Source organism: Bombina bombina, chromosome 2 (assembly GCF_027579735.1).
Source record: "Bombina bombina isolate aBomBom1 chromosome 2, aBomBom1.pri, whole genome shotgun sequence".
Lineage (NCBI taxonomy): Eukaryota > Metazoa > Chordata > Amphibia > Anura > Bombinatoridae > Bombina > Bombina bombina.
The window spans coordinates 108,069,301-108,097,005 of NC_069500.1; the positions used below are offsets into that span (position 1 = coordinate 108,069,301).

Here is a 27,705-nt window from a genome sequence, read left to right on the forward strand (position 1 = left end):
TTAAGTTTTAATAAATCATTCCGATCCTCCATTCCCTTTCTCTAAGTTTGACTTACACACTATCCACTTATAGTATTAGTGTGCCACAATAGTGCTCTCTTTTCTTTCTTCTCTTTTCTTAAAGTATATTTACCCAGGCACTAGGCACTGCCCCCTTATATGTATATTTTACAATAGGGGGGACTTAGATATGTGTTCATTAACCCTTGCCCTCCCTGGTTGTATTATCAGGGAACCCTCTCCTTCTCATTTCTATAATAGGGGTAGCAATAATGTTAGAAGATGGCGAGTTAGTCTTTGTTTAAACTTCTAACTGCTAATAGCCACCATTACTCTTACTAAAGAGTTTGACATGGACACAGTATAGCCCCAATCCTTGCTTACAGGGAAAAGTACCCATTAAAAGTATTAAAATCTTCAGACACCATCTTCGCCATCCTCCTGTGATTAAGGCAAAGAGAATAACTGGGGGTTATGGATAAGGGAAGTGATACTTAACAGCTCTGCTGGGGTGCTCTTTGCCTCCTCCAGCTGGACAGGAGTGAATATCCCACTAGTAATTAGAATGTTTTGTGGACTCTCTATGCCATAGGAAAGAAATACGCCTTTTATGACAGTTAAAGAAATAAGCCTCTCAAACAAATTCTGTCAAATCCTGTCAAAGACAAATGAATACACTAGCAAAGTGCCCTGTATTCCTCTAATTATCCGCTTCATGATCCATTTACAGCGTCCCTTAGGCCAAATAACGCCTCCATTTAACATAAGATATCCTTAACAATAAAGATATTTATTTTCAAAGCAGTATCCCATATAGCCATAATCTATCCTATGAATCCTTATTATAAAGGATATATGTCCTAAATTGGATCCAAGAGAGGATTATCCTCTTAAGTGCTGCTCTTCTTCAATACCTAGAAGGTAAAGGCACTTACCTGAGATCCAGCTGTAGGACAGATGCTGCTACATTGGTGTGACAGGCACTGCGCTCCCTATCATGGACCTGTTGTAAAAGAAAGAACATAGTAGCTAACTCTGGCTTTCTGCAAAGTGGAAGCAAAATGTTAAAAGTAAGGCAAAGACCTCACCGCCTTTTAACTGCTTAAAAGCCACCACTACTCTTACTAAAGAGATTGACATGGACACAGCTAGACCCCAATACTTGCTTGAAGGGAGGAGTACCCGTAAAAGAATTAATATCTTCAGACACCAACTTTGCACAAGAGAATGACTGGGGGTTATGGGTAAGGTAGTTACACTTAACAGCTTTGCTGTTGTGATCTTTGCCTCCTCCTGCTGGCCAGGAGTTTGATCTTTGCCTCCTCCTGCTGGCTAGGAGTTGAATATTCCACTAGTAATTAGAAAGAAGTTGTGGACTCTCCATGTCTTAGGAAAGAAAGTAAAATTTTCACATACTAAATTCATTCATTCATTCAAAGGTCATTTGTATTTAAATTATGGTTCTGCTGTGCTGTCATAATAAACAATAACATGTACTGAACCTCATTAACTAGAATAAGCATTAATGGATTACAAGATAGTCAAGTTTAAAAAATAACTGTAGTTAAACTTACCTCTGTATGGTTAATATTTCAAAATAAATAGCTTATTGTGAGTTCTGTGATTTTTAGAAGGACTAAAAACAGCCCCAGCTAACAGAACCCTTAGAGCTTTTCTATTATAAAGTAGACTCATAGAATGCCAAAATAAAAATCTTTATTTGACAAGTAAAAGTTTAACCTTTAGAAATATAAAGTGCATTATAATATTTACGGTAGCAGTAAAATAAATAAGAAAAATAAATATACTTAATAAGTCAATATCATTTTTACATCCCAATACATTTTTTTTTTACATAGGAGTAAACTAAGCCTATACTATTAAACAATGGTTAAGGGTCTTCTATACACACTTGGAGAACTAAGATTGGTTAACTGGGCCATTTCTTTCACTTTAATGTTTCATGTATAGCTAATTAAATGAAGAAGGCTGGGAACAAAATACTCAGATTGAAAGCATGTAGCATGTGAAACAGTGAACATTTCCCTCTGTATTTTACAAATGGCTCTAATGCCAAGCTAACTCCTGTTTTATTTTCAGTATCTATACTATGACCTGCAAGACCGTTATGGGGTTTTAGTACCAGTGAAACTGGCTGTGCAGTATTCTATTTTAAAGTGGATTGCTAGTTGTTCACCCCTGGATATGAATGGCCGTACACAAGACTTTATCCACCCTTCAAATTGGAAATAGAAATTGAGACATGAAAGAAGAAAACCCTGCTCAGTTTCATTAATTAAAACAGAGGCTCAAGTCATATAGGCAAAACGAATATTATTACTTCTGCCCAAACAGTCATTCACAGAAACCGGTATGTGCACAGGTGAAAAAAGAGCTTGTACTGTAGAGTCTCAAGTTGTATTTGGATCAAGAAAGACAGCTTAAAGGGACAGTCAAGTCCAAAATAAACTTTCCAATTTACTTTTATCACCAATTTTGATTTGTTCTCTTGGTATTCTTAGTTGAAAGCTAAACCTAGGTAGGCTCATATGCTAATTTCTTGGACCTTGAAGGCTGCCTCTTATATGAATGCATTTTGACAGGCGTTGGTTCATGTGTGTCATATAGATAACATTGAGCTCATGCACATGAAGTTACATAGGAGTCAGCACTGATTGGCTAAAATGTAAGTATGTAAAAAAACCTGAAATTAAGGGGGAATCAGCAGAGGCTTAGATACAAGGTAATCACGGAGGTAAAACACGTATTATTATAACGGTTGGTTATGCAAAACTGGAGAATGGGTAATAAAGGAATAATATATCTTCAAAAATTCTGGTGTTGACTGTCCCTTTAAGATAATGTAGGGAGAGACAAATAAGCATGAAATGGTAGAGATTCCTGTGCATGAGTGTGAATCAGAAGAGGTTAAATCCACATATGCCAGCATTAACAAAGAGGGTTAGTAGGAAAGCAAGATGTCCACATACATAGTCTAACTAATAACACATACCTTAAACTACATATAGAGGACATCTGATGAAAGGGAACCCTGGCTGTGGTATAGCTGTGAAGAATATAGTTAAAAGTATGATAAGCTAAAACAAACTCAGGTCATAAATGTAGCATTTTGGATCAGCTATTGAAGACGCTCAGCAGCAGATATGGTGATAATATTGGTAGAGTAGCGTGAACAATACAGAATACACAAAAAGGAATAAGGAACAGAACTCCATTTTTTGTCAGCTTCACTAGCAGAATACTTAGAACTGAAGGTCAGGGAAGGGTCCAGTGAACAATTTTAGTTTGAAGTTTCTGCCTTCTCCAAATGTGTATGGAACTGTTGCTCATCATGTAATACTAATGTTGTGCTTCATGTGCTGTCCCAGTTGAACATGAGAGAAATTGGACTAACAAAAGGTTTAAAACCCCACACATCTGTCCCTGATGTAACTTGTTTGCTCATGTACAGAAATCATAGTTTGTAGTGAAGGTGTAGTAAGATGACAGCAACCAAACAGCACATAGCCACACAAGTTGCTGACTTTGATTGTAATCTTGATGAGTACCAGAAGTAAATAAATATATTTACTGGATCTAACCACCCCGTAGAGAGTTTCTAATATTCATGTATTTTCAATGCTGGCCACCATGTCTTCTATTGCGTTCCAGTCCAATTTGCTCAGTATGCTGCCTGTGCTTTCCGAAGAGTTGTCCGGTTTAGGATAATCATGAGAAACATCATCCTCATTAAATAATAATTCCTGAGATGAGACAGAAAAAAAGATTATTCTCTGAAAGCATTGTTACAGGTCACATTTCAGGTGCTTATTCCAAAATGTGATATTTTTTCCTGAATTATATCTTAGATAATATAATGGACATTAAAGTCATTTTAATCATTGTTGGAGTATCGTAAAACAGATTTCTAATGTTTAAGCATTTTTCCAAAATAAAATACAAAGCCTATTTTTTGTACAGACTTGTCCATCCACCAAAGAGCTGTGGTTCTACTTGATTATCAGTTCAGCACATTTCCTTTAAGTTTCAATACCAAGTTAAACAGCTTTAACATAATCTCTTTCATACAGGACAAAAATATTTTAAAATATGAAACTGTTGATCATTCATACACATGATAAAAAATGATAAAACTGGAGGCAACAAAATGCTGCTACAACATTGATTTGTTGCTAATGCATAAATAACAATACTATACAAAATGCTTACAGTGATGGTAAAGTTACAACTTTATACTTATAGGACTTTATTTTTAAGGATTTGCAAAATCCTTTTTTTCATTACAGTATCTTCAGTTGGATCATTCCCCGTCTGGCTCTATAAATGTCTTTTTTTTTTTAAATAAACTTAGATATTTGTAACTTTATCATCACTTAAATGCTTTATTTTCTGTGTTTTTTTTTTAACATGCGTTTACCTGAGAGCCATTAGAATTTCCATCACTGTTTATAAGCCTTTTGATTTCATTGGGTACTTCCCAGGGACTAACCAAATCCCTTTCAGGCTCCATTTCCTCAGTAGGGTCATAATGAAAGCTCGTCTGTTTATTTCTGGAACCTATTGAATATAGTAATTGATTCATCGTTTAGGGACGACAGCTTTTTAACCTATGATAATATTTTATCTGCAAATGTTATATTCATTAACCAACATTCAACCACATCAGGTAGTTTTCACCTGAGGTACAGAATGTGACATTAGATGTTTAATGTGTTTCACTCAACATCAGAGCTCATTGGTTAAAAAAACAACCATATGATTCAATCCCACTGATTAAATAATAAGCTACAAATTAGTGATGCACCGAAATGGAAATTCTGGCCCGAAACCGAATACGAAAATCCGGGATGCACTTTGCCGAAAACCAAAACTGATACCAAAAATGTATTTTTTCAAATTATTTTCAATTTTTTTTTATTTTTGTTTGCATAATTAGAGCCAATAAAAAGAGCCCACACTTATTGAAAGTAATACACTAAAATTCGACAAAAATATCTTAAAACTATAATATGCTACACAATAATTTTAGCAAGAAAAAAAAACAGGCAAAAAATAATGGCATTTTCGGCCAAAATGTTTCTGTGACCAAACTTTGGGTGCATCCCTACTTAAAACAATTATAAATATCAATATACTGTATTATTCTTCATTTAGTTCTATGTAACAAAATCATAGTTAACAGGTTGTTTTTTTTTTACCAATTATCCAAATAAAGTATAGCCCTAGAAAACTCATTATATGCAGAACAGTAAGTCAAGTAATTAACTTAAACAGCAGCTCTAGACTAGCATCAAATTTAAAACATGCTACACAATAATTTTACCGAAAATAGCAGGCAATAAAAACGAAAACCGAAATAGCCAAAAATGCCATTTTCGGCCGAAACTTTCTGCGGCCGAAATTTCGGTGCATCCCTACTACAAATGTATTTGCTATCTATACGACAACAGATATCATGTAACACACCAACCCAAAACAACCGTTTAGCAAGCTCAGCACTGGCTTAACTCCTTGATTGCCTTAACCTAACAGTACAGAATGTATGTCTTAAGGGACACAAAACCTAAAATGTTCTTTCAGGATTAAGATAGAACTTACAATTTTAAACAACTTTCCAATTTACTTCTAATTTGCTTAATTCTCTTTGTATCCTTTGTTCAAGAAGCAGTAATGCACTACTGGGAGCTAGTTAATGCATTGGGTGAGCCAATAGCATGAGGACTATATGCGCATCCACCAATTAGCATCTTCTGAGTCTACCTATGTAACCTTTCAACTAAGAATATCAAGAGAACAAAACAAATTAGATAATAGAAGTACATTGGAAAGTTATTTAAAATCACATGCTCTATCTAATCATGAAAAGAAAAAAATTGGGTTTTATGTCACTTTTACAACCCAAAACACACAAGGTACCGTAAGGGGTTAATAATAGCTGTGCAACCCATTTACAGCAGTGCTTTAACTCTATGATCACCAGTAACAAACAGCCGTGATTTTAGCTCCTGGTTGCACATTCATTTAGGTTTAAATTACATATGGGAGCTATAGGGTTGGGCACGGAGCAAGAAAAGCGCATTAAACCTGGATGATGAGTGAATGCAAAGCAGCCACAATCAGAAAGGACAAGCGCCTGTGCACACCACAGTGAGGGTGGGGAACAGCACAAGAGAACTAGACCTTTCCTTGCACAGGGCTGATTTCTAAGGCACATAGCAGTTGTCATGCACTGCAAAACTGTAAACTTATTTTATCAAAGTACATTCCCATGTGTCAATAACCTCATCCTACTACTTTATAATAGTTGGAACATGCTACAAGCCCCCCCCCCCCCCACACACACACATCCACACACACACCCCCACACCCCCACACACATTAGTGACATGGAGAAAACTCAACTACTAATACAAATAGGTAAGGCTGATAATAACAGTGCTGTAATTATGGGAGATTTTAACTACCCTGATATAAACTGGGCCAATGAAACTAGTAATTCAGCTAAGGGGGATAGATTTATAAATGTTCTCAGGGATAACTTCTTGTCACAATTAGTAGAGGAGCCAACTAGGAGTAAAGCTATATTGGATTTAGTGCTATCAAACAATACAGATAGAATATCAAACATAGAAGTCAAAGAACATTTGGGTAACAGTGATCATAACATTGTCACATTTGAAATCTCTTTTCATATGCAGTGTCTTAAAGGTTTAACTAAGGCTTTTAATTTTAAGAAAGCAAAATTAAATAATTTAAGGGAAACATTAAACAACATAAACTGGGACAAAGTATTCTCTAATAAAAATACAGAGGATAAATGGATAACATTTAAAACTTTGTTAAATAAATATACATATCAACATATACCATATGGTTATAAAAATAAAAAGTCCAAGCCAATATGGCTAAATAAAAATGAGAAATAAGGAAAAAACGTAGGGCATTTAAATTATTCAAAGAAAAACAAATTATGCTTACCTGATAATTTTATTTCCATCAAGGGGAGGAGAGTCCACGGCTTCCTTCATTACCGTTGGGAATTAAGAACCTGGCTACCAGGAGGAGGCAAAGACACCCCAGCCAAAGGCTTAATACCTCCCCCACTTCCCTCATGCCCCAGTCATTCTGCCGAGGGAACAAGGAACAGTAGGAGAAATATCAGGGTATAAATGGTGCCAGAAGATGAATTAAATTTAGGTCCATCCATCAGAGATACGGGCGGGAGCCGTGGACTCTCCTCCCCTCGATGGAAACGAAATTATCAGGTAAGCATAATTTATGTTTTCTATCTAAAGGGGAGGAGAGTCAATGGCTTCATTCATTACTGTTGGGAACATATACCCAAGCTCTAGAGGACACTGAATGAAACCGGGAGGGTAAAAGGCAGACCCTAATCTGAGGGCACCACAGCCTGCTAAACCTTTCTCCCAAAAACAGCTTCCGCAGAAGCAAAAACGTCAAACTTGTAAAACTTTGTAAAGTGTGTAAGGAGGACCAGGTAGCTGCCTGACAAATTTGCTCCATAGAGGCCTCATTCTTGAAGGCCCAAGACAAAGCCACAGCTCTAGTTGAATGAGACATGATCCTCTGAGGAGGCTTATGACCCGCTGTCTCATAGGCCAAGCGAATCAAGCTCCTCAACCAAAAGGACAAAGAAGTAGAAGAGGCCCTCTGCCCCTTGCGCTTCCCTGAATACACCACAAAAAGAGATATAGACTGTCTGAAATCCTTCATAGCCTGAAGATAGAACTTTAAGGCACAAACCATATCCAGGTTATGAAGTAACCTCTCCTTAGAAGAAGAAGGGTTAGGACACAAAGAAGGAACAACTATTTCCTGATTGATGTTACGGTTAGACACCACCTTGGGAAGAAACCCCAAACCAGTTTGAAGTACAGTCTTATCTGCATTAAAAACCAGATAAGGAGGCTCACATTGCAAGGCAGCCAGTTCAGATACTCTGCGTGCCGATGCAATAGCCAACAGGAAGAGAACCTTCCAGGACAGAATCTTAATGTCAACGGAATGCATAGGCTCAAACGGAACCTTCTGCAATACCCTAAGAACCAAGTTTAAGCTCCATGGAGGAGCAGACTGTCTAAAGACAGGCCTGATTCTAGACAGAGCCTGAACAAAAGATTGAATGTCAGGCAGCTCAGCGAACCTCCTATGCAACAAGACGTATAATGCCAAAATCTGTCCCTTTAAGGAACTGGTGGCAAGACCCTTCTCCAAGCAGTCTTGGAGAAAGGACATACTCCTGGATACCTTCACCTCGTGCCAAAGATATCCATGCTTCTCACACCAGGACAAGTAAGTCCTCCACACCTTATGGTAGATGTGATGAGTGACTGGCTTCCTTGCCTGAACTAGCGTATCAATCACACTTTCAGAAAAGCCTCTCTTGGCCAAGACTAGGCATTCAATCTCCACGTAGTCAGCCTCAGAGAATCTAGATTCCGATGTTAAAAAGGGCCCTGTTCCAGCAACAGGTTAACCGCCACGGCGGAGAGGATGACATCCCCACCAGATCCGCAAACCACGTCCTCCGTGACCACGATGGAGCAATCAGAATGGCCGAAGCTCGCTCCTGTTTGATGCGTGCCACTACATGAGGTAGAAGTGGTAACGGTGGAAAAATGTAAGCTAGGCTGAACCCCCAAGGTACCGCTAAGGCATCTATGAGCTCTGCCTGGGGATCCCTGGATCTTGACCCGTATCGGGGAAGCTTGCAATTGAGTCTGGACGCCATGAGATCTATCTCTGGCGTTCCCCATCGGAGACAAATCTCCGCAAACATCTCGGGGTGAAGAGACCATTCCCCCAAATGGAAGGATTGCCTACTGAGAAAATATGCTTCCCAGTTGTTCACACCTGGAATGTGAAACGCTGAGAGCGAGCAGCTGTGGGACTCCTCCCACTCTAAGAGATACCTCCCTCATTGCTATGGAGCTCCTCGTACCCCTCTGATGGTTGATGTAAGCCACCGAGGTAATGTTGTCGGTCTGGAATTTGATGAAGCTGAACGACCCCAGAGGAGGCCATGCCTTCAGAGCATTGTAGATTGCTCGGAGTTCCAGAATATTTATCGGAAGGAGAGACTCCTCCCGGGACTACTTTCCTTGAGCCATCCTGGCACAACTCCTCATCCTGCCAGACTGGCGTCCGTGGTCTCAAGAAGGATGTCCCCATGGACAGTTGCTCCGGACGGATCCACCATGAGAGGGAGTTCCGAGTCCAAGCATCCATGGATATCTGCTGTGACACAACTGAATGATTGCTGGTCCACTGCTTCAACATGCACAATTGAAGAGGTCTGAGATGGAACCTGGTGAATGGGATGACGTTTATGCTTGAAACCATTAGTCCAATCACCTCTATACACTGAGCCACCGAGGGGCTTGAGGAGGACTGAAGGGCGAGACAGGTGGACGCAATCTTCCTGCGTCGATGGTCTGTGAGAAATATTTTCATGGACATAGAGTCTATTATCATGCCCAGGAACTCCGCCCTGTTGCTGGGAACCAGGGAACTCTTTCCTAAGTTGATCTTCCAACCGTGAGATTGGAGCAAAAGAAGAAGAGCCCTCGAATGATCCTCTGTGAGACTTAGTGACAGCGCCTGGACTAGGATGTCGTCCAGATAAGGCGTCACAGCAATGACTCTGGATCTGGCCACTGCAAGTAGCGCCCCCAGAACCTTTGTGAAGACTCTCGGGGCCGTCGCCAGACCAAAAGGAAGGGCCACAAACTGGAAGTGTTGGTCTAGAAACGCAAATCTTAGGAACTTGAAGTGGTCCCTGTGAATTGGCACATGAAGGCAAGCGTCCTTCAAGTCTATAGTCGTCATGAACTGTCCCTCTTGAACAAGGTGCAGGATAGATCTGATCATTTCCATTTCAAACGATGGAACACTCCGAAACTTGTTTAAACACTTTAAGTCCAGAATCAGGCAGAACGTGCCCTCCTTCTTTGGAACCACAAAAATATTGGAATAGTATCCTAGACCCCATTTTGCTTGGGGTACTTGTACGATAACACCGAGAGAGGCGAGATCTCTCACACACTCTAGAAAGGCCTCTCTCTTTTCTGGTATTAAAGACAGGTTTGACAGGAGGAATCTGCCCCTGGGCGGATGGTATCTGGACCCTATCCTGTAACCCTGGGTGACCACTTCCAAAACTCAAGGGTCCTGAACGTCCTGCAACCAGGCTTCTGAGAAGAGAGATAATCTGCCCCCTACTTGGTCCAGAGACCGGTCAGGGGCCGCCCCTTCATGCCGATTTAGTCTCGGCTTAGACTTGTTCCACGATTGAGCTGGCTTCCTAGTTCCCTTGGACTGGTCCCCTTTCTCGGCGGGCTGCTGGCACTGGGCCTTATCCGCACGGAAGGGACGAAAAGTAGATCCCTTAGGCTTAGCCTTCTTATCCTGCAGTAGGAAAGCTCCCTTGCCTCCTGTAACCGGAGATATGATTGAATCCAATCCTGGATCGAACAGAATCTTTCCTTTAAAAGGCAGGGACAACAGTCTTGACTTAGAGGTCATGTCCGCAGACCAAGACTTTAGCCACAGAGCCCTGCAAGCTAGAACTGAAAAACCTGACACCTTAGCGTTCAGGCGAATAATTTGCATATTGGCATCGCAGATGAAAGAATTGGCGACCTTCAGCGCCTTAATCTTATCCTGTATCTCGTCGATGGAAGTCTCCCCCTCAACCATTTCACACAGGGATTCACACCAATATGTCGTAGCTCCAGCAACCGCAGTAACGGCCGCTGCTGGCTGAAAAACAAACCCTGTGTGCTGAAACATCTTTCTTAACATGTTTTCCAGCTTTTTATCCATGGGCTCTTTAAAAGACAAAACTATCCTTGAGGGGAATATTTGTCCGCTTCGCGAGTATGGAGATAGCACCATCCACCTTAGGGACAGTACCCCACAGCTCAAGCTGAGAGTCCGGAACTGGGAACAGTTTCTTAAAGGAAGAAGAAGGGGAAAAGGAAGAACCTAATCGCTCCCATTCATTCTTAATAATATTAGCCATCTTAACGGGAACCGGGCAAGTCTGAGGTACTACTACTTATCTAGCTTAGGAATTAAAGGTTCCTCTGGAATCTTAGGCTCCTGAACCTCCAGAGTAGCAAGCACCTGCCTAAGCAAAAAGCACAAATTCTCCATCCTAAATCTCCGACCCAGAATCACTTTCAAAACCGCCGATTCCAGTTGGTCCGCAAAGTCTGACGGCCAACGAATCTCTCCCAAAAAAGTAATGGTTGGACCCTAGGGCGCTGCATGTGTAATTGGAAATGAATGCAGGGAACGCACCTCACGGGACGAGGAACCCTCAGAGGTGGACGGCTCAGTAATACTAGACATCCGTTTACATTTAGATGTCGTAACTTTATCAAGGCATAAGGAACATAGTTGAGCAGGCTGATCTACTAGAACCTCCTCACAATAAACACAGGAATGAGACTTTGTTAAAGGGACACTAAACCCAATTTTTTTTCTTTCATGATTCAGATAGAGCATGCAATTTTAAGCAACTTTCTAATTTACTCCAATTATCAATTTTTCTTCGTTCTCTTGCTATCTTTATTTAAAAAGCAGCAATGTGATGAATAGGAGCGGCCCATTTTTGGTTGAGAACCTGGGTTATGCTTGTTTATTGGTGGGTAAATGTAAACCACTATACATGGTGCTGAATTTAAAATGGGCTGGCTGCTAAGATTTACATTCCTGTTTTTAAAATAAAGATAGAAAGAGAACGAAGAAAAATTGATAATAGGAGTAAATTAGAAAGTTCCTTAAAATGTCACGCTCTATTTGAATCATGAAACCAAAAATGTGGTTTCAGTGTCCCTTTAAAGAGGGAGAACCCTCTAACGCGTCAGAGTCCTCCATAGCTTGCACTTCTTATTACGGACTAGATTAACTTATAAATAGGTACCTTTATACCTCCAATGGCCGGGGCACTCACCACCTCCTAGGACCCGGACTACAGAAACCGTTTAGTCTCCTGCGCCACTGATCAACAGAGGAAGAGAGATAGGCACTCCCGGTCACATGGATACCTGGCAGGACCGCCCCTGCACTAAGGAGAAAACGCCCCAAAAAGGACCGCGCAATATTCCTGCAAGTAACCTGAAAGTTCCACACATTGCCAGAGCCTCATCTCGCACATAACGCAGCAATGACACAATAAACAATATCATGTATAAACCCCCCTGTTCAATAATCCCCTTACCAAGAATATTAACCCTTGATTCTTTAAAGATTAAAGGCGTCACACTGTGACCCTGTCTTCCGTGTTAACATTATAAATAAAAAATTAAACGATCTTACCAGAATCTACGCCGTGGAACAAGAACACGGCCCTTTAAGTGTGACAGGTTAGTAGCCTCGCTCCTGACATTGACTTGAGTGCAGAAAGCAGGCAGCAAAACTCGTCAACGCTGATTGCTTGTGGAGCTGTTAATATGAGTTGGGATGGTTTTGCAGAACGACTCTCCCTGCATCTCCGAACTCAAACTTTCACCCAGGATCTAACTGAGAGGTCGACAGGACTACTTTAAAACACCAGTCCCAATGAGAAGAGTACTACCCTCCATAAGAGACTACTCTGAATCCTCGGCACTTCTCTGCCATCCTCCAGGGACAAAAGGCAAAGAATGACTGGGGGATGAGGGAAGTGGGGGAGGTATTTAAGCCTTTGTCTTTGCCTCCTGGTGGCAAGGTTCTTAATTCCCAACAGTAATGAATGAAGCCGTGGACTCTCCTACCCTTTAGATGAAAATAGTACATACTCAACATACCACATGTATAATGTGCCAAAGCATGCAAAAAGACAATCAAATTAGCCAAAATTGAAAATGAAAGATTAATTGCAAATTAGTCTAACCCTAAAAGGTTCTTTAAGTACATAAATAGCAAAAAATCTAAGAAGGACAATATAGGTACATTAAAATGCGTGGAGGGTAGCATGATTAACAGGGACAGGGAGAAGGCTGAGGTACTAAACCAGTTCTTTTCTTTAGTATACACAAGAGAGGAACCAATGGAGGATACTTTGGAACAAACTAGAACATGCAAGCCCATACCATTAACTAGAGGATATCAGGAAAAAACTGGATAATATTAAGGTAAATAAAACTCAAGGCCCAAGGGTGTTACGGGAACTTAGCACTGTTATAGACAATCCTCTACTCTTAATTTTTCAGCTCATTATCCTCAGGCATAGTAACCCAGGATTGGAGTAAAGCTGATGTGGTGCGACTCTTCAAAAAGGGAAGCAGGGATGATCCAGGAAGCTATAGAACAGTTAGTCTGACATCAATAGTGGGGAAGATATTTGAAATGATTATATTGATGAGTATATTCGTGTAAACCAGATTATGAGTTTAAATCAGCATGGTTTTATGAGAAATAGTATTATATCCAAATAGTGAAAGACAGCACCTCTCTTTTCCTTTCTGGGGCACAGGAAAGGGTTAGCCAAACCCCAATATGTATTCAAAAGAAGTAGTTTTCCAGCCTCCAGTTAAATTTAAAAGACCTTTATTAATTTCTTACAGGGTCCATCATATAAACCAACAACGTTTCAAATCTATTCCAGGTTCTTAATCATGTCATGATTAAGAACCTGGAATAGGTTTGAAACGTTGTTGGTTGATATGATGGACCCTGTAAGAAATTAATAAAGGTCTTTTAAATTTAACTGGAGGCTGGAAAACTACTTCTTTTTATGAGAAATAGATCATGTCAAACTAATCTAATTAGATTCTATGAGGAAGGAAGTAAAAATATAGATAAAAGGGGAATCAGTTGCTGTGATATACTTAGATTTTCCAAAAGGCGTTTGATACAGTGCCACATGAGAGATTAATGCACACAATTAAGGGACTGGGAAAAGCTGAAAATGTTAGCTCATGGATAAATAACTGGATAAAAGATAGGGAGCAACGAGTAGTAGTGAATGGATCATACTCAAGATTGGACAAAGGTAATCAGTGGGGACCCCCAGGGATCAGTACTGGGCCCTGTTCTTTTTAATATTTTTATTAATGACTTGGAGCAAGGATCAAATAGCGACATCTCTATTTTTGCAGAGTAAAGTTAAGTAAAGTCATTAGGTCAGAGCAGGATGAACTTTCGTTACAGAGGGATCTGCAGGTAAATGGAAAATGAGATTTAATACAGTAAAATGCAAGGTTCTACATTTTGGAAGTAAAAATAAGCAGGAGATGTATTATTTTAATGGGACAAGACTTAGCCAAAGAAGAGGAAAGGGATTTGGGAGTAATAGATAACAAGCTAAAGATGGGTGCATAATGCAGGGCAGCGGCTTCAAAGGCTAATAAGATACTAGTGTATATTAAAAGAGGCATTGATTCAAGGGAGGAAAGCATAATTCTGTCACTATATAAATCCCTGGTAAGACCTCACCTTGAGTATGGAGTGCAGTTCTGGGGAACGATTGCAAAAAAAGATATTGCCAAATTAGAAAAAGTCCAAAGAAGGGCCAAAAAGCGAATAAGGGGAATGGAGAATTTAAGCTATGAGGACTTGAGAGGTGACATGATTACTTTACATAAATATATTTAAGGCAGAGATGGCAGAAGCTCTGTTTATTCCAAGAAAATGACAAGAGTTCACAATTTAAGGTTGGAGGAAAGGAGATTTAATCTCCTGCAACGGAAACGTTTTTTCACCAAAGGAGGTGGTGAATGCCAATACAAAAGATACATTTAAAAATAGATTGGATACATTTCTGGCTTAAAAAAAATATTCATGGATATGACTGCTTGTATTAAATGGGTCAACTTTTAGTGGGATTAATTTAAGCTCAACTGGAGCTTTTTTGTAAGTATATTAGATTTGTATAGGTTGAACTTGATCGATTTGGGGTTTTTTTCAACCTCATCTACTATGTTACTATGTTCCACATCCTACAACATTATAATACTTGTTCTGCATCCTACTGCATTATAACAGTTGTTCCGCATCCTACAACATTATAATACTTGTTCTGCATCCTACTGCATTATAACAGCTGTTCCACATCCTACAACATTATAATACTTGTTCCGCATCCTAAAACATTATAATACTTGTTCCGCATCCTACTGCATTATAATACTTGTTCCGCATCCTACTGCATTATAAAACAGTTTTTCCGCATCCTACTGCATTATAACAGTTGTTCCACATCGTACAACATTATAATACTTGTTCCGCATCCTACTGCATTATAATACTTGTTCCACATCCTACTGCATTATAATACTTGTTCCGCATCCTACTGCATTATAATACTTGTTCCACATCCTAAAACATTATAATACTTGTTCCGCATCCTACTGCATTATAATAGTTGTTCCGCATCCTACTGCATTATAATACTTGTTCCGCATCTTACTGCATTATAATACTTGTTCCGCATCCTACTGCATTATAATACTTGTTCCGCATCCTACTACATTATAATACTTGTTCCGCATCCTACTGCATTATAATACTTGTTCCACATCCTAAAACATTATAATACTTGTTCCGCATCCTACTGCATTATAATACTTGTTCCGCATCCTACTGCATTATAATAGTTGTTCTTCATCCTACTGCATTATAATAGTTGTCCCTCATCCTACTGCATCATAACAGTTTTTCCGCATCCTACAACATTATAATACTTGTTCCGCATCCTACTGCATTATAATACTTGTTCCTCATACTACTGCATTATAATAGTTGTCCCTCATCCTACTGCATCATAACAGTTTTTCCGCATCCTACAACATTATAATACTTGTTCCGCATCCTACTGCATTATAATACTTGTTCCTCATACTACTGCATTATAATACTTGTTCCTTATACTACTGCATTATAATAGTTGTCCCGCATCCTACTACATTATAATAGTTGTCCCGCATCCTACTACATTATAATCGTTGTCCCGCATCCTACTACTTACATTATAATAGTTGTCCCGCATCCTACTACATACATTATAATAGTTGTCCCGCATCCTTCTGCATTATAATAGTTGTTCCTCATCCTTCTGCATTATAATACTTGTTCTGCATCCTACTACATTATAATAGTTGTCCCGCATCCTACTACAATATAATAGTTGTCCCGCATCCTTCTGCATTATAATAGTTGTTCTGCATCCTACTACATTATAATAGTTGTCCCGCATCCTTCTGCATTATAATAGTTGTTCCTCATCCTTCTGCATTATAATAGTTGTCCCGCATCCTACTACATTATAATAGTTGTTCCTCATCCTTCTGCATTATAATAGTTGCCCCGCATCCTACTACATTATAATACTTGTTCCTGATACTACTGCATTATAATAGTTGTCCCTCATCCTACTACATTATAATAGTTGTCCCTCATCCTACTACATTATAATAGTTGTCCCGCATCCTACTACATACATTATAATAGTTGTTCCTCATCCTTCTGCATTATAATACTTGTTCTGCATCCTACTACATTATAATAGTTGTCCCGCATCCTACTACATTATAATAGTTGTCCCGCATCCTTCTGCATTATAATAGTTGTTCTGCATCCTACTACATTATAATAGTTGTCCCGCATCCTTCTGCATTATAATAGTTGTTCCTCATCCTTCTGCATTATAATAGTTGTCCCGCATCCTACTACATTATAATAGTTGTTCCTCATCCTACTGCATTATAATAGTTGCCCCGCATCCTACTACATTATAATAGTTGTCCCGCATCCTACTACATTATAATACTTGTTCCTGATACTACTGCATTATAATAGTTGTCCCTCATCCTACTACATTATAATAGTTGTCCCGCATTCTACTACATACATTATAATAGTTGTCCCGCATCCTACTACATACATTATAATAGTTGTCCCGCATCCTACTACATTATAATCGTTGTCCCGCATCCTACTACATACATTATAATAGTTGTCCCGCATCCTACTACATACATTATAATAGTTGTCCCGCATCCTTCTGCATTATAATAGTTGTTCCTCATCCTTCTGCATTATAATACTTGTTCTGCATCCTACTACATTATAATAGTTGTCCCGCATCCTACTACATTATAATAGTTGTCCCGCATCCTACTACATTATAATAGTTGTTCCTCATCCTACTGCATTATAATAGTTGCCCCGCATCCTACTACATTATAATAGTTGTCCCGCATCCTACTACATTATAATACTTGTTCCTGATACTACTGCATTATAATAGTTGTCCCTCATCCTACTACATTATAATAGTTGTCCCGCATTCTACTACATACATTATAATAGTTGTCCCGCATCCTACTACATACATTATAATAGTTGTCCCGCATCCTACTACATTATAATCGTTGTCCCGCATCCTACTACATACATTATAATAGTTGTCCCGCATCCTACTACATACATTATAATAGTTGTCCCGCATCCTTCTGCATTATAATAGTTGTTCCTCATCCTTCTGCATTATAATACTTGTTCTGCATCCTACTACATTATAATAGTTGTCCCGCATCCTACTACATTATAATAGTTGTCCCGCATCCTTCTGCATTATAATAGTTGTTCTGCATCCTACTACATTATAATAGTTGTCCCGCATCCTTCTGCATTATAATAGTTGTCCCGCATCCTACTACATTATAATAGTTGTTCCTCATCCTTCTGCATTATAATAGTTGCCCCGCATCCTACTACATTATAATACTTGTTCCTGATACTACTGCATTATAATAGTTGTCCCTCATCCTACTACATTATAATAGTTGTCCCGCATCCTACTACATACATTATAATAGTTGTCCCGCATCCTACTACATACATTATAATAGTTGTTCCTCATCCTTCTGCATTATAATACTTGTTCTGCATCCTACTACATTATAATAGTTGTCCCGCATCCTACTACATTATAATAGTTGTCCCGCATCCTTCTGCATTATAATAGTTGTTCTGCATCCTACTACATTATAATAGTTGTCCCGCATCCTTCTGCATTATAATAGTTGTCCCGCATCCTACTACATTATAATAGTTGTTCCTCATCCTACTGCATTATAATAGTTGCCCCGCATCCTACTACATTATAATAGTTGTCCCGCATCCTACTACATTATAATACTTGTTCCTGATACTACTGCATTATAATAGTTGTCCCTCATCCTACTACATTATAATAGTTGTCCCGCATTCTACTACATACATTATAATAGTTGTCCCGCATCCTACTACATACATTATAATAGTTGTCCCGCATCCTACTACATACATTATAATAGTTGTTCCTCATCCTTCTGCATTATAATACTTGTTCTGCATCCTACTACATTATAGTAGTTGTCCCGCATCCTACTACATTATAATAGTTGTCCCGCATCCTTCTGCATTATAATAGTTGTCCCGCATCCTACTACATTATAATAGTTGTTCCTCATCCTTCTGCATTATAATAGTTGTCCCGCATCCTTCTGCATTATAATAGTTGTTCCTCATCCTTCTGCATTATAATAGTTGTCCCGCATCCTACTACATTATAATAGTTGTTCCTCATCCTTCTGCATTATAATAGTTGCCCCGCATCCTACTACATTATAATACTTGTTCCTGATACTACTGCATTATAATAGTTGTCCCTCATCCTACTACATTATAATAGTTGTCCCGCATCCTACTACATACATTATAATAGTTGTCCCGCATCCTACTACATACATTATAATAGTTGTTCCTCATCCTTCTGCATTATAATACTTGTTCTGCATCCTACTACATTATAATAGTTGTCCCGCATCCTACTACATTATAATAGTTGTCCCGCATCCTACTACATTATAATAGTTGTCCCGCATCCTTCTGCATTATAATAGTTGTTCTGCATCCTACTACATTATAATAGTTGTCCCGCATCCTTCTGCATTATAATAGTTGTTCCTCATCCTTCTGCATTATAATAGTTGTCCCGCATCCTACTACATTATAATAGTTGTCCCGCATCCTTCTGCATTATAATAGTTGTTCTGCATCCTACTACATTATAATAGTTGTCCCGCATCCTTCTGCATTATAATAGTTGTTCCTCATCCTTCTGCATTATAATAGTTGTCCCGCATCCTACTACATTATAATAGTTGTTCCTCATCCTTCTGCATTATAATAGTTGCCCCGCATCCTACTACATTATAATACTTGTTCCTGATACTACTGCATTATAATAGTTGTCCCTCATCCTACTACATTATAATAGTTGTCCCGCATCCTACTACATACATTATAATAGTTGTCCCGCATCCTACTACATACATTATAATAGTTGTCCCGCATCCTTCTGCATTATAATAGTTGTTCCTCATCCTTCTGCATTATAATACTTGTTCTGCATCCTACTACATTATAATAGTTGTCCCGCATCCTACTACATTATAATAGTTGTCCCGCATCCTACTACATTATAATAGTTGTTCCTCATCCTACTGCATTATAATAGTTGCCCCGCATCCTACTACATTATAATAGTTGTCCCGCATCCTACTACATTATAATACTTGTTCCTGATACTACTGCATTATAATAGTTGTCCCTCATCCTACTACATTATAATAGTTGTCCCGCATTCTACTACATACATTATAATAGTTGTCCCGCATCCTACTACATACATTATAATAGTTGTCCCGCATCCTACTACATTATAATCGTTGTCCCGCATCCTACTACATACATTATAATAGTTGTCCCGCATCCTACTACATACATTATAATAGTTGTCCCGCATCCTTCTGCATTATAATAGTTGTTCCTCATCCTTCTGCATTATAATACTTGTTCTGCATCCTACTACATTATAATAGTTGTCCCGCATCCTACTACATTATAATAGTTGTCCCGCATCCTTCTGCATTATAATAGTTGTTCTGCATCCTACTACATTATAATAGTTGTCCCGCATCCTTCTGCATTATAATAGTTGTCCCGCATCCTACTACATTATAATAGTTGTTCCTCATCCTTCTGCATTATAATAGTTGCCCCGCATCCTACTACATTATAATACTTGTTCCTGATACTACTGCATTATAATAGTTGTCCCTCATCCTACTACATTATAATAGTTGTCCCGCATCCTACTACATACATTATAATAGTTGTTCCTCATCCTTCTGCATTATAATACTTGTTCTGCATCCTACTACATTATAATAGTTGTCCCGCATCCTACTACATTATAATAGTTGTCCCGCATCCTTCTGCATTATAATAGTTGTTCTGCATCCTACTACATTATAATAGTTGTCCCGCATCCTTCTGCATTATAATAGTTGTTCCTCATCCTTCTGCATTATAATAGTTGTCCCGCATCCTACTACATTATAATAGTTGTTCCTCATCCTACTGCATTATAATAGTTGCCCCGCATCCTACTACATTATAATAGTTGTCCCGCATCCTACTGCATTATAATACTTGTTCCTGATACTACTGCATTATAATAGTTGTCCCTCATCCTACTACATTATAATAGTTGTCCCGCATTCTACTACATACATTATAATAGTTGTCCCGCATCCTACTACATACATTATAATAGTTGTCCCGCATCCTACTACATACATTATAATAGTTGTTCCTCATCCTTCTGCATTATAATACTTGTTCTGCATCCTACTACATTATAATAGTTGTCCCGCATCCTACTACATTATAATAGTTGTCCCGCATCCTTCTGCATTATAATAGTTGTCCCGCATCCTACTACATTATAATAGTTGTTCCTCATCCTTCTGCATTATAATAGTTGTCCCGCATCCTTCTGCATTATAATAGTTGTTCCTCATCCTTCTGCATTATAATAGTTGTCCCGCATCCTACTACATTATAATTGTTGTCCCTCATCCTTCTGCATTATAATAGTTGTCCCGCATCCTACTACATTATAATAGTTGTTCCTGATACTACTGCATTATAATAGTTGTCCCTCATCCTACTACATTATAATAGTTGTCCCGCATCCTACTACATACATTATAATAGTTGTCCCGCATCCTACTACATACATTATAATAGTTGTTCCTCATCCTTCTGCATTATAATACTTGTTCTGCATCCTACTACATTATAATAGTTGTCCCGCATCCTACTACATTATAATAGTTGTCCCGCATCCTACTACATTATAATAGTTGTCCCGCATCCTTCTGCATTATAATAGTTGTTCCGCATCCTACTACATTATAATAGTTGTCCCGCATCCTTCTGCATTATAATAGTTGTTCCTCATCCTTCTGCATTATAATAGTTGTCCCGCATCCTACTACATTATAATAGTTGTTCCTCATCCTACTGCATTATAATAGTTGCCCCGCATCCTACTACATTATAATAGTTGTCCCGCATCCTACTACATTATAATACTTGTTCCTGATACTACTGCATTATAATAGTTGTCCCTCATCCTACTACATTATAATAGTTGTCCCGCATTCTACTACATACATTATAATAGTTGTCCCGCATCCTACTACATACATTATAATAGTTGTCCCGCATCCTACTACATACATTATAATAGTTGTTCCTCATCCTTCTGCATTATAATACTTGTTCTGCATCCTACTACATTATAGTAGTTGTCCCGCATCCTACTACATTATAATAGTTGTCCCGCATCCTTCTGCATTATAATAGTTGTCCCGCATCCTACTACATTATAATAGTTGTTCCTCATCCTTCTGCATTATAATAGTTGTCCCGCATCCTACTACATTATAATAGTTATTCCTCATCCTTCTGCATTATAATAGTTGTCCCGCATCCTACTACATTATAATAGTTGTCCCGCATCCTTCTGCATTATAATAGTTGTCCCGCATGCTACTACATTATAATACTTGTTCTGCATCCTACTACATTATAATAGTTGTTCCTCATCCTACTACATTATAATAGTTGTCCCGCATCCTACTGCATTATAATAGTTGTCCCGCATCCTACTACATTATAATAGTTGTCCCGCATCCTACTACATTATAATAGTTGTCCCGCATCCTACTACATTATAATAGTTGTCCCGCATCCTACTACATTATAATAGTTGTCCTGCATTCTACTGCATTATAATACATTTTCTGCATTCTATTGCATTATAATAGTTGTCCCGCATCCTACTACATTATAATAGTTGTCCCGCATCCTTCTGCATTATAATAGTTGTCCCGCATCCTACTACATTATAATAGTTGTTCCTCATCCTTCTGCATTATAATAGTTGTCCCGCATCCTTCTGCATTATAATAGTTGTTCCTCATCCTTCTGCATTATAATAGTTGTCCCGCATCCTACTACATTATAATAGTTGTTCCTCATCCTTCTGCATTATAATAGTTGCCCCGCATCCTACTACATTATAATACTTGTTCCTGATACTACTGCATTATAATAGTTGTCCCTCATCCTACTACATTATAATAGTTGTCCCTCATCCTACTACATTATAATAGTTGTCCCGCATCCTACTACATACATTATAATAGTTGTCCCGCATCCTACTACATACATTATAATAGTTGTTCCTCATCCTTCTGCATTATAATACTTGTTCTGCATCCTACTACATTATAATAGTTGTCCCGCATCCTACTACATTATAATAGTTGTCCCGCATCCTTCTGCATTATAATAGTTGTTCTGCATCCTACTACATTATAATAGTTGTCCCGCATCCTTCTGCATTATAATAGTTGTTCCTCATCCTTCTGCATTATAATAGTTGTCCCGCATCCTACTACATTATAATAGTTGTTCCTCATCCTACTGCATTATAATAGTTGCCCCGCATCCTACTACATTATAATAGTTGTCCCGCATCCTACTACATTATAATACTTGTTCCTGATACTACTGCATTATAATAGTTGTCCCTCATCCTACTACATTATAATAGTTGTCCCGCATTCTACTACATACATTATAATAGTTGTCCCGCATCCTACTACATACATTATAATAGTTGTCCCGCATCCTACTACATACATTATAATAGTTGTTCCTCATCCTTCTGCATTATAATACTTGTTCTGCATCCTACTACATTATAGTAGTTGTCCCGCATCCTACTACATTATAATAGTTGTCCCGCATCCTTCTGCATTATAATAGTTGTCCCGCATCCTACTACATTATAATAGTTGTTCCTCATCCTACTGCATTATAATAGTTGTCCCGCATCCTACTGCATTATAATAGTTGTTCCTCATCCTTCTGCATTATAATAGTTGTCCCGCATCCTACTACATTATAATAGTTGTTCCTCATCCTTCTGCATTATAATAGTTGCCCCGCATCCTACTACATTATAATACTTGTTCCTGATACTACTGCATTATAATAGTTGTCCCTCATCCTACTACATTATAATAGTTGTCCCGCATCCTACTACATACATTATAATAGTTGTCCCGCATCCTACTACATACATTATAATAGTTGTTCCTCATCCTTCTGCATTATAATACTTGTTCTGCATCCTACTACATTATAATAGTTGTCCCGCATCCTACTACATTATAATAGTTGTACCGCATCCTACTACATTATAATAGTTGTCCCGCATCCTTCTGCATTATAATAGTTGTTCTGCATCCTACTACATTATAATAGTTGTCCCGCATCCTTCTGCATTATAATAGTTGTTCCTCATCCTTCTGCATTATAATAGTTGTCCCGCATCCTACTACATTATAATAGTTGTTCCTCATCCTACTGCATTATAATAGTTGCCCCGCATCCTACTACATTATAATAGTTGTCCCGCATCCTACTACATTATAATACTTGTTCCTGATACTACTGCATTATAATAGTTGTCCCTCATCCTACTACATTATAATAGTTGTCCCGCATTCTACTACATACATTATAATAGTTGTCCCGCATCCTACTACATACATTATAATAGTTGTTCCTCATCCTTCTGCATTATAATACTTGTTCTGCATCCTACTACATTATAGTAGTTGTCCCGCATCCTACTACATTATAATAGTTGTCCCGCATCCTTCTGCATTATAATAGTTGTCCCGCATCCTACTACATTATAATAGTTGTTCCTCATCCTTCTGCATTATAATAGTTGTCCCGCATCCTACTACATTATAATAGTTATTCCTCATCCTTCTGCATTATAATAGTTGTCCCGCATCCTACTACATTATAATAGTTGTCCCGCATCCTTCTGCATTATAATAGTTGTCCCGCATGCTACTACATTATAATACTTGTTCTGCATCCTACTACATTATAATAGTTGTTCCTCATCCTACTACATTATAATAGTTGTTCCGCATCCTACTGCATTATAATAGTTGTCCCGCATCCTACTACATTATAATACTTGTTCCTGATACTACTACATTATAATAGTTGTCCCGCATCCTACTACATTATAATACTTGTTCCTGATACTACTACATTATAATAGTTGTCCCGCATCCTACTACATTATAATACTTGTTCCTGATACTACTACATTATAATAGTTGTCCCGCATCCTACTACATTATAATACTTGTTCCTGATACTACTACATTATAATAGTTGTCCCGCATCCTACTGCATTATAATACTTGTCCCGCATCCTACTGCATTATAATAGTTGTTCCGCATCCTACTGCATTATAATACTTGTTCCGCATCCTACTGCATTATAATACTTGTTCCGCATCCTACTGCATTATAATAGTTGTTGCACATCCTACTACATTATAATACATTTTCTGCATCCTACTGCATTATAATAGTTGTTCCGCATCCTACTGCATTATAATAGTTGTTCCGCATCCTACTGCATTATAATAGTTGTTGCACATCCTACTGCATTATAATAGTTGTTCCGCCTCCTACTACATTATAATACATTTTCTGCATCCTACTGCATTATAATAGTTGTCCTGCATCCTACTGCATTATAATAGTTGTCCTGCATTCTACTGCATTATAATACTTGTTCCGCATTCTACTGCATTATAATACTTGTTCCGCATCCTACTACATTATAATAGTTGTCCCGCATCCTTCTGCATTATAATAGTTGTTCTGCATCCTACTACATTATAATAGTTGTCCCGCATCCTTCTGCATTATAATAGTTGTTCCTCATCCTTCTGCATTATAATAGTTGTCCCGCATCCTACTACATTATAATAGTTGTCCCGCATCCTTCTGCATTATAATAGTTGTTCTGCATCCTACTACATTATAATAGTTGTCCCGCATCCTTCTGCATTATAATAGTTGTTCCTCATCCTTCTGCATTATAATAGTTGTCCCGCATCCTACTACATTATAATAGTTGTTCCTCATCCTTCTGCATTATAATAGTTGCCCCGCATCCTACTACATTATAATACTTGTTCCTGATACTACTGCATTATAATAGTTGTCCCTCATCCTACTACATTATAATAGTTGTCCCGCATCCTACTACATACATTATAATAGTTGTCCCGCATCCTACTACATACATTATAATAGTTGTCCCGCATCCTTCTGCATTATAATAGTTGTTCCTCATCCTTCTGCATTATAATACTTGTTCTGCATCCTACTACATTATAATAGTTGTCCCGCATCCTACTACATTATAATAGTTGTCCCGCATCCTACTACATTATAATAGTTGTTCCTCATCCTACTGCATTATAATAGTTGCCCCGCATCCTACTACATTATAATAGTTGTCCCGCATCCTACTACATTATAATACTTGTTCCTGATACTACTGCATTATAATAGTTGTCCCTCATCCTACTACATTATAATAGTTGTCCCGCATTCTACTACATACATTATAATAGTTGTCCCGCATCCTACTACATACATTATAATAGTTGTCCCGCATCCTACTACATTATAATCGTTGTCCCGCATCCTACTACATACATTATAATAGTTGTCCCGCATCCTACTACATACATTATAATAGTTGTCCCGCATCCTTCTGCATTATAATAGTTGTTCCTCATCCTTCTGCATTATAATACTTGTTCTGCATCCTACTACATTATAATAGTTGTCCCGCATCCTACTACATTATAATAGTTGTCCCGCATCCTTCTGCATTATAATAGTTGTTCTGCATCCTACTACATTATAATAGTTGTCCCGCATCCTTCTGCATTATAATAGTTGTCCCGCATCCTACTACATTATAATAGTTGTTCCTCATCCTTCTGCATTATAATAGTTGCCCCGCATCCTACTACATTATAATACTTGTTCCTGATACTACTGCATTATAATAGTTGTCCCTCATCCTACTACATTATAATAGTTGTCCCGCATCCTACTACATACATTATAATAGTTGTTCCTCATCCTTCTGCATTATAATACTTGTTCTGCATCCTACTACATTATAATAGTTGTCCCGCATCCTACTACATTATAATAGTTGTCCCGCATCCTTCTGCATTATAATAGTTGTTCTGCATCCTACTACATTATAATAGTTGTCCCGCATCCTTCTGCATTATAATAGTTGTTCCTCATCCTTCTGCATTATAATAGTTGTCCCGCATCCTACTACATTATAATAGTTGTTCCTCATCCTACTGCATTATAATAGTTGCCCCGCATCCTACTACATTATAATAGTTGTCCCGCATCCTACTACATTATAATACTTGTTCCTGATACTACTGCATTATAATAGTTGTCCCTCATCCTACTACATTATAATAGTTGTCCCGCATCCTACTACATACATTATAATAGTTGTCCCGCATCCTACTACATACATTATAATAGTTGTCCCGCATCCTACTACATACATTATAATAGTTGTTCCTCATCCTTCTGCATTATAATACTTGTTCTGCATCCTACTACATTATAATAGTTGTCCCGCATCCTACTACATTATAATAGTTGTCCCGCATCCTTCTGCATTATAATAGTTGTCCCGCATCCTACTACATTATAATAGTTGTTCCTCATCCTTCTGCATTATAATAGTTGTCCCGCATCCTTCTGCATTATAATAGTTGTTCCTCATCCTTCTGCATTATAATAGTTGTCCCGCATCCTACTACATTATAATAGTTGTTCCTCATCCTTCTGCATTATAATAGTTGCCCCGCATCCTACTACATTATAATACTTGTTCCTCATCCTTCTGCATTATAATAGTTGCCCCGCATCCTACTACATTATAATAGTTGTCCCGCATCCTACTACATACATTATAATAGTTGTCCCGCATCCTACTACATACATTATAATAGTTGTTCCTCATCCTTCTGCATTATAATACTTGTTCTGCATCCTACTACATTATAATAGTTGTCCCGCATCCTACTACATTATAATAGTTGTCCCGCATCCTACTACATTATAATAGTTGTCCCGCATCCTTCTGCATTATAATAGTTGTTCTGCATCCTACTACATTATAATAGTTGTCCCGCATCCTTCTGCATTATAATAGTTGTTCCTCATCCTTCTGCATTATAATAGTTGTCCCGCATCCTACTACATTATAATAGTTGTTCCTCATCCTACTGCATTATAATAGTTGCCCCGCATCCTACTACATTATAATAGTTGTCCCGCATCCTACTACATTATAATACTTGTTCCTGATACTACTGCATTATAATAGTT

At 38.2% G+C, this 27,705-nt stretch overlaps 1 protein-coding gene across 1 annotated transcript in view; it reads right to left on the reverse strand.

Annotated features, from left to right (window-relative positions):
- Positions 1-1,699: 1,699 nt before the first annotated feature.
- Positions 1,700-27,705, reverse strand: part of CPLANE1 (ciliogenesis and planar polarity effector complex subunit 1) — a 319,607-nt gene continuing 293,601 nt past the window's right edge. The window contains exons 54-55 of the mRNA XM_053699673.1: positions 4,439-4,578; positions 1,700-3,764 (exon numbers count right to left, since the gene is read on the reverse strand). Coding sequence (XP_053555648.1) covers positions 3,627-3,764; positions 4,439-4,578 — 278 coding nt within the window. The 3' untranslated portion in view covers positions 1,700-3,626. The remainder of the gene's footprint in view (positions 3,765-4,438; positions 4,579-27,705) is intronic.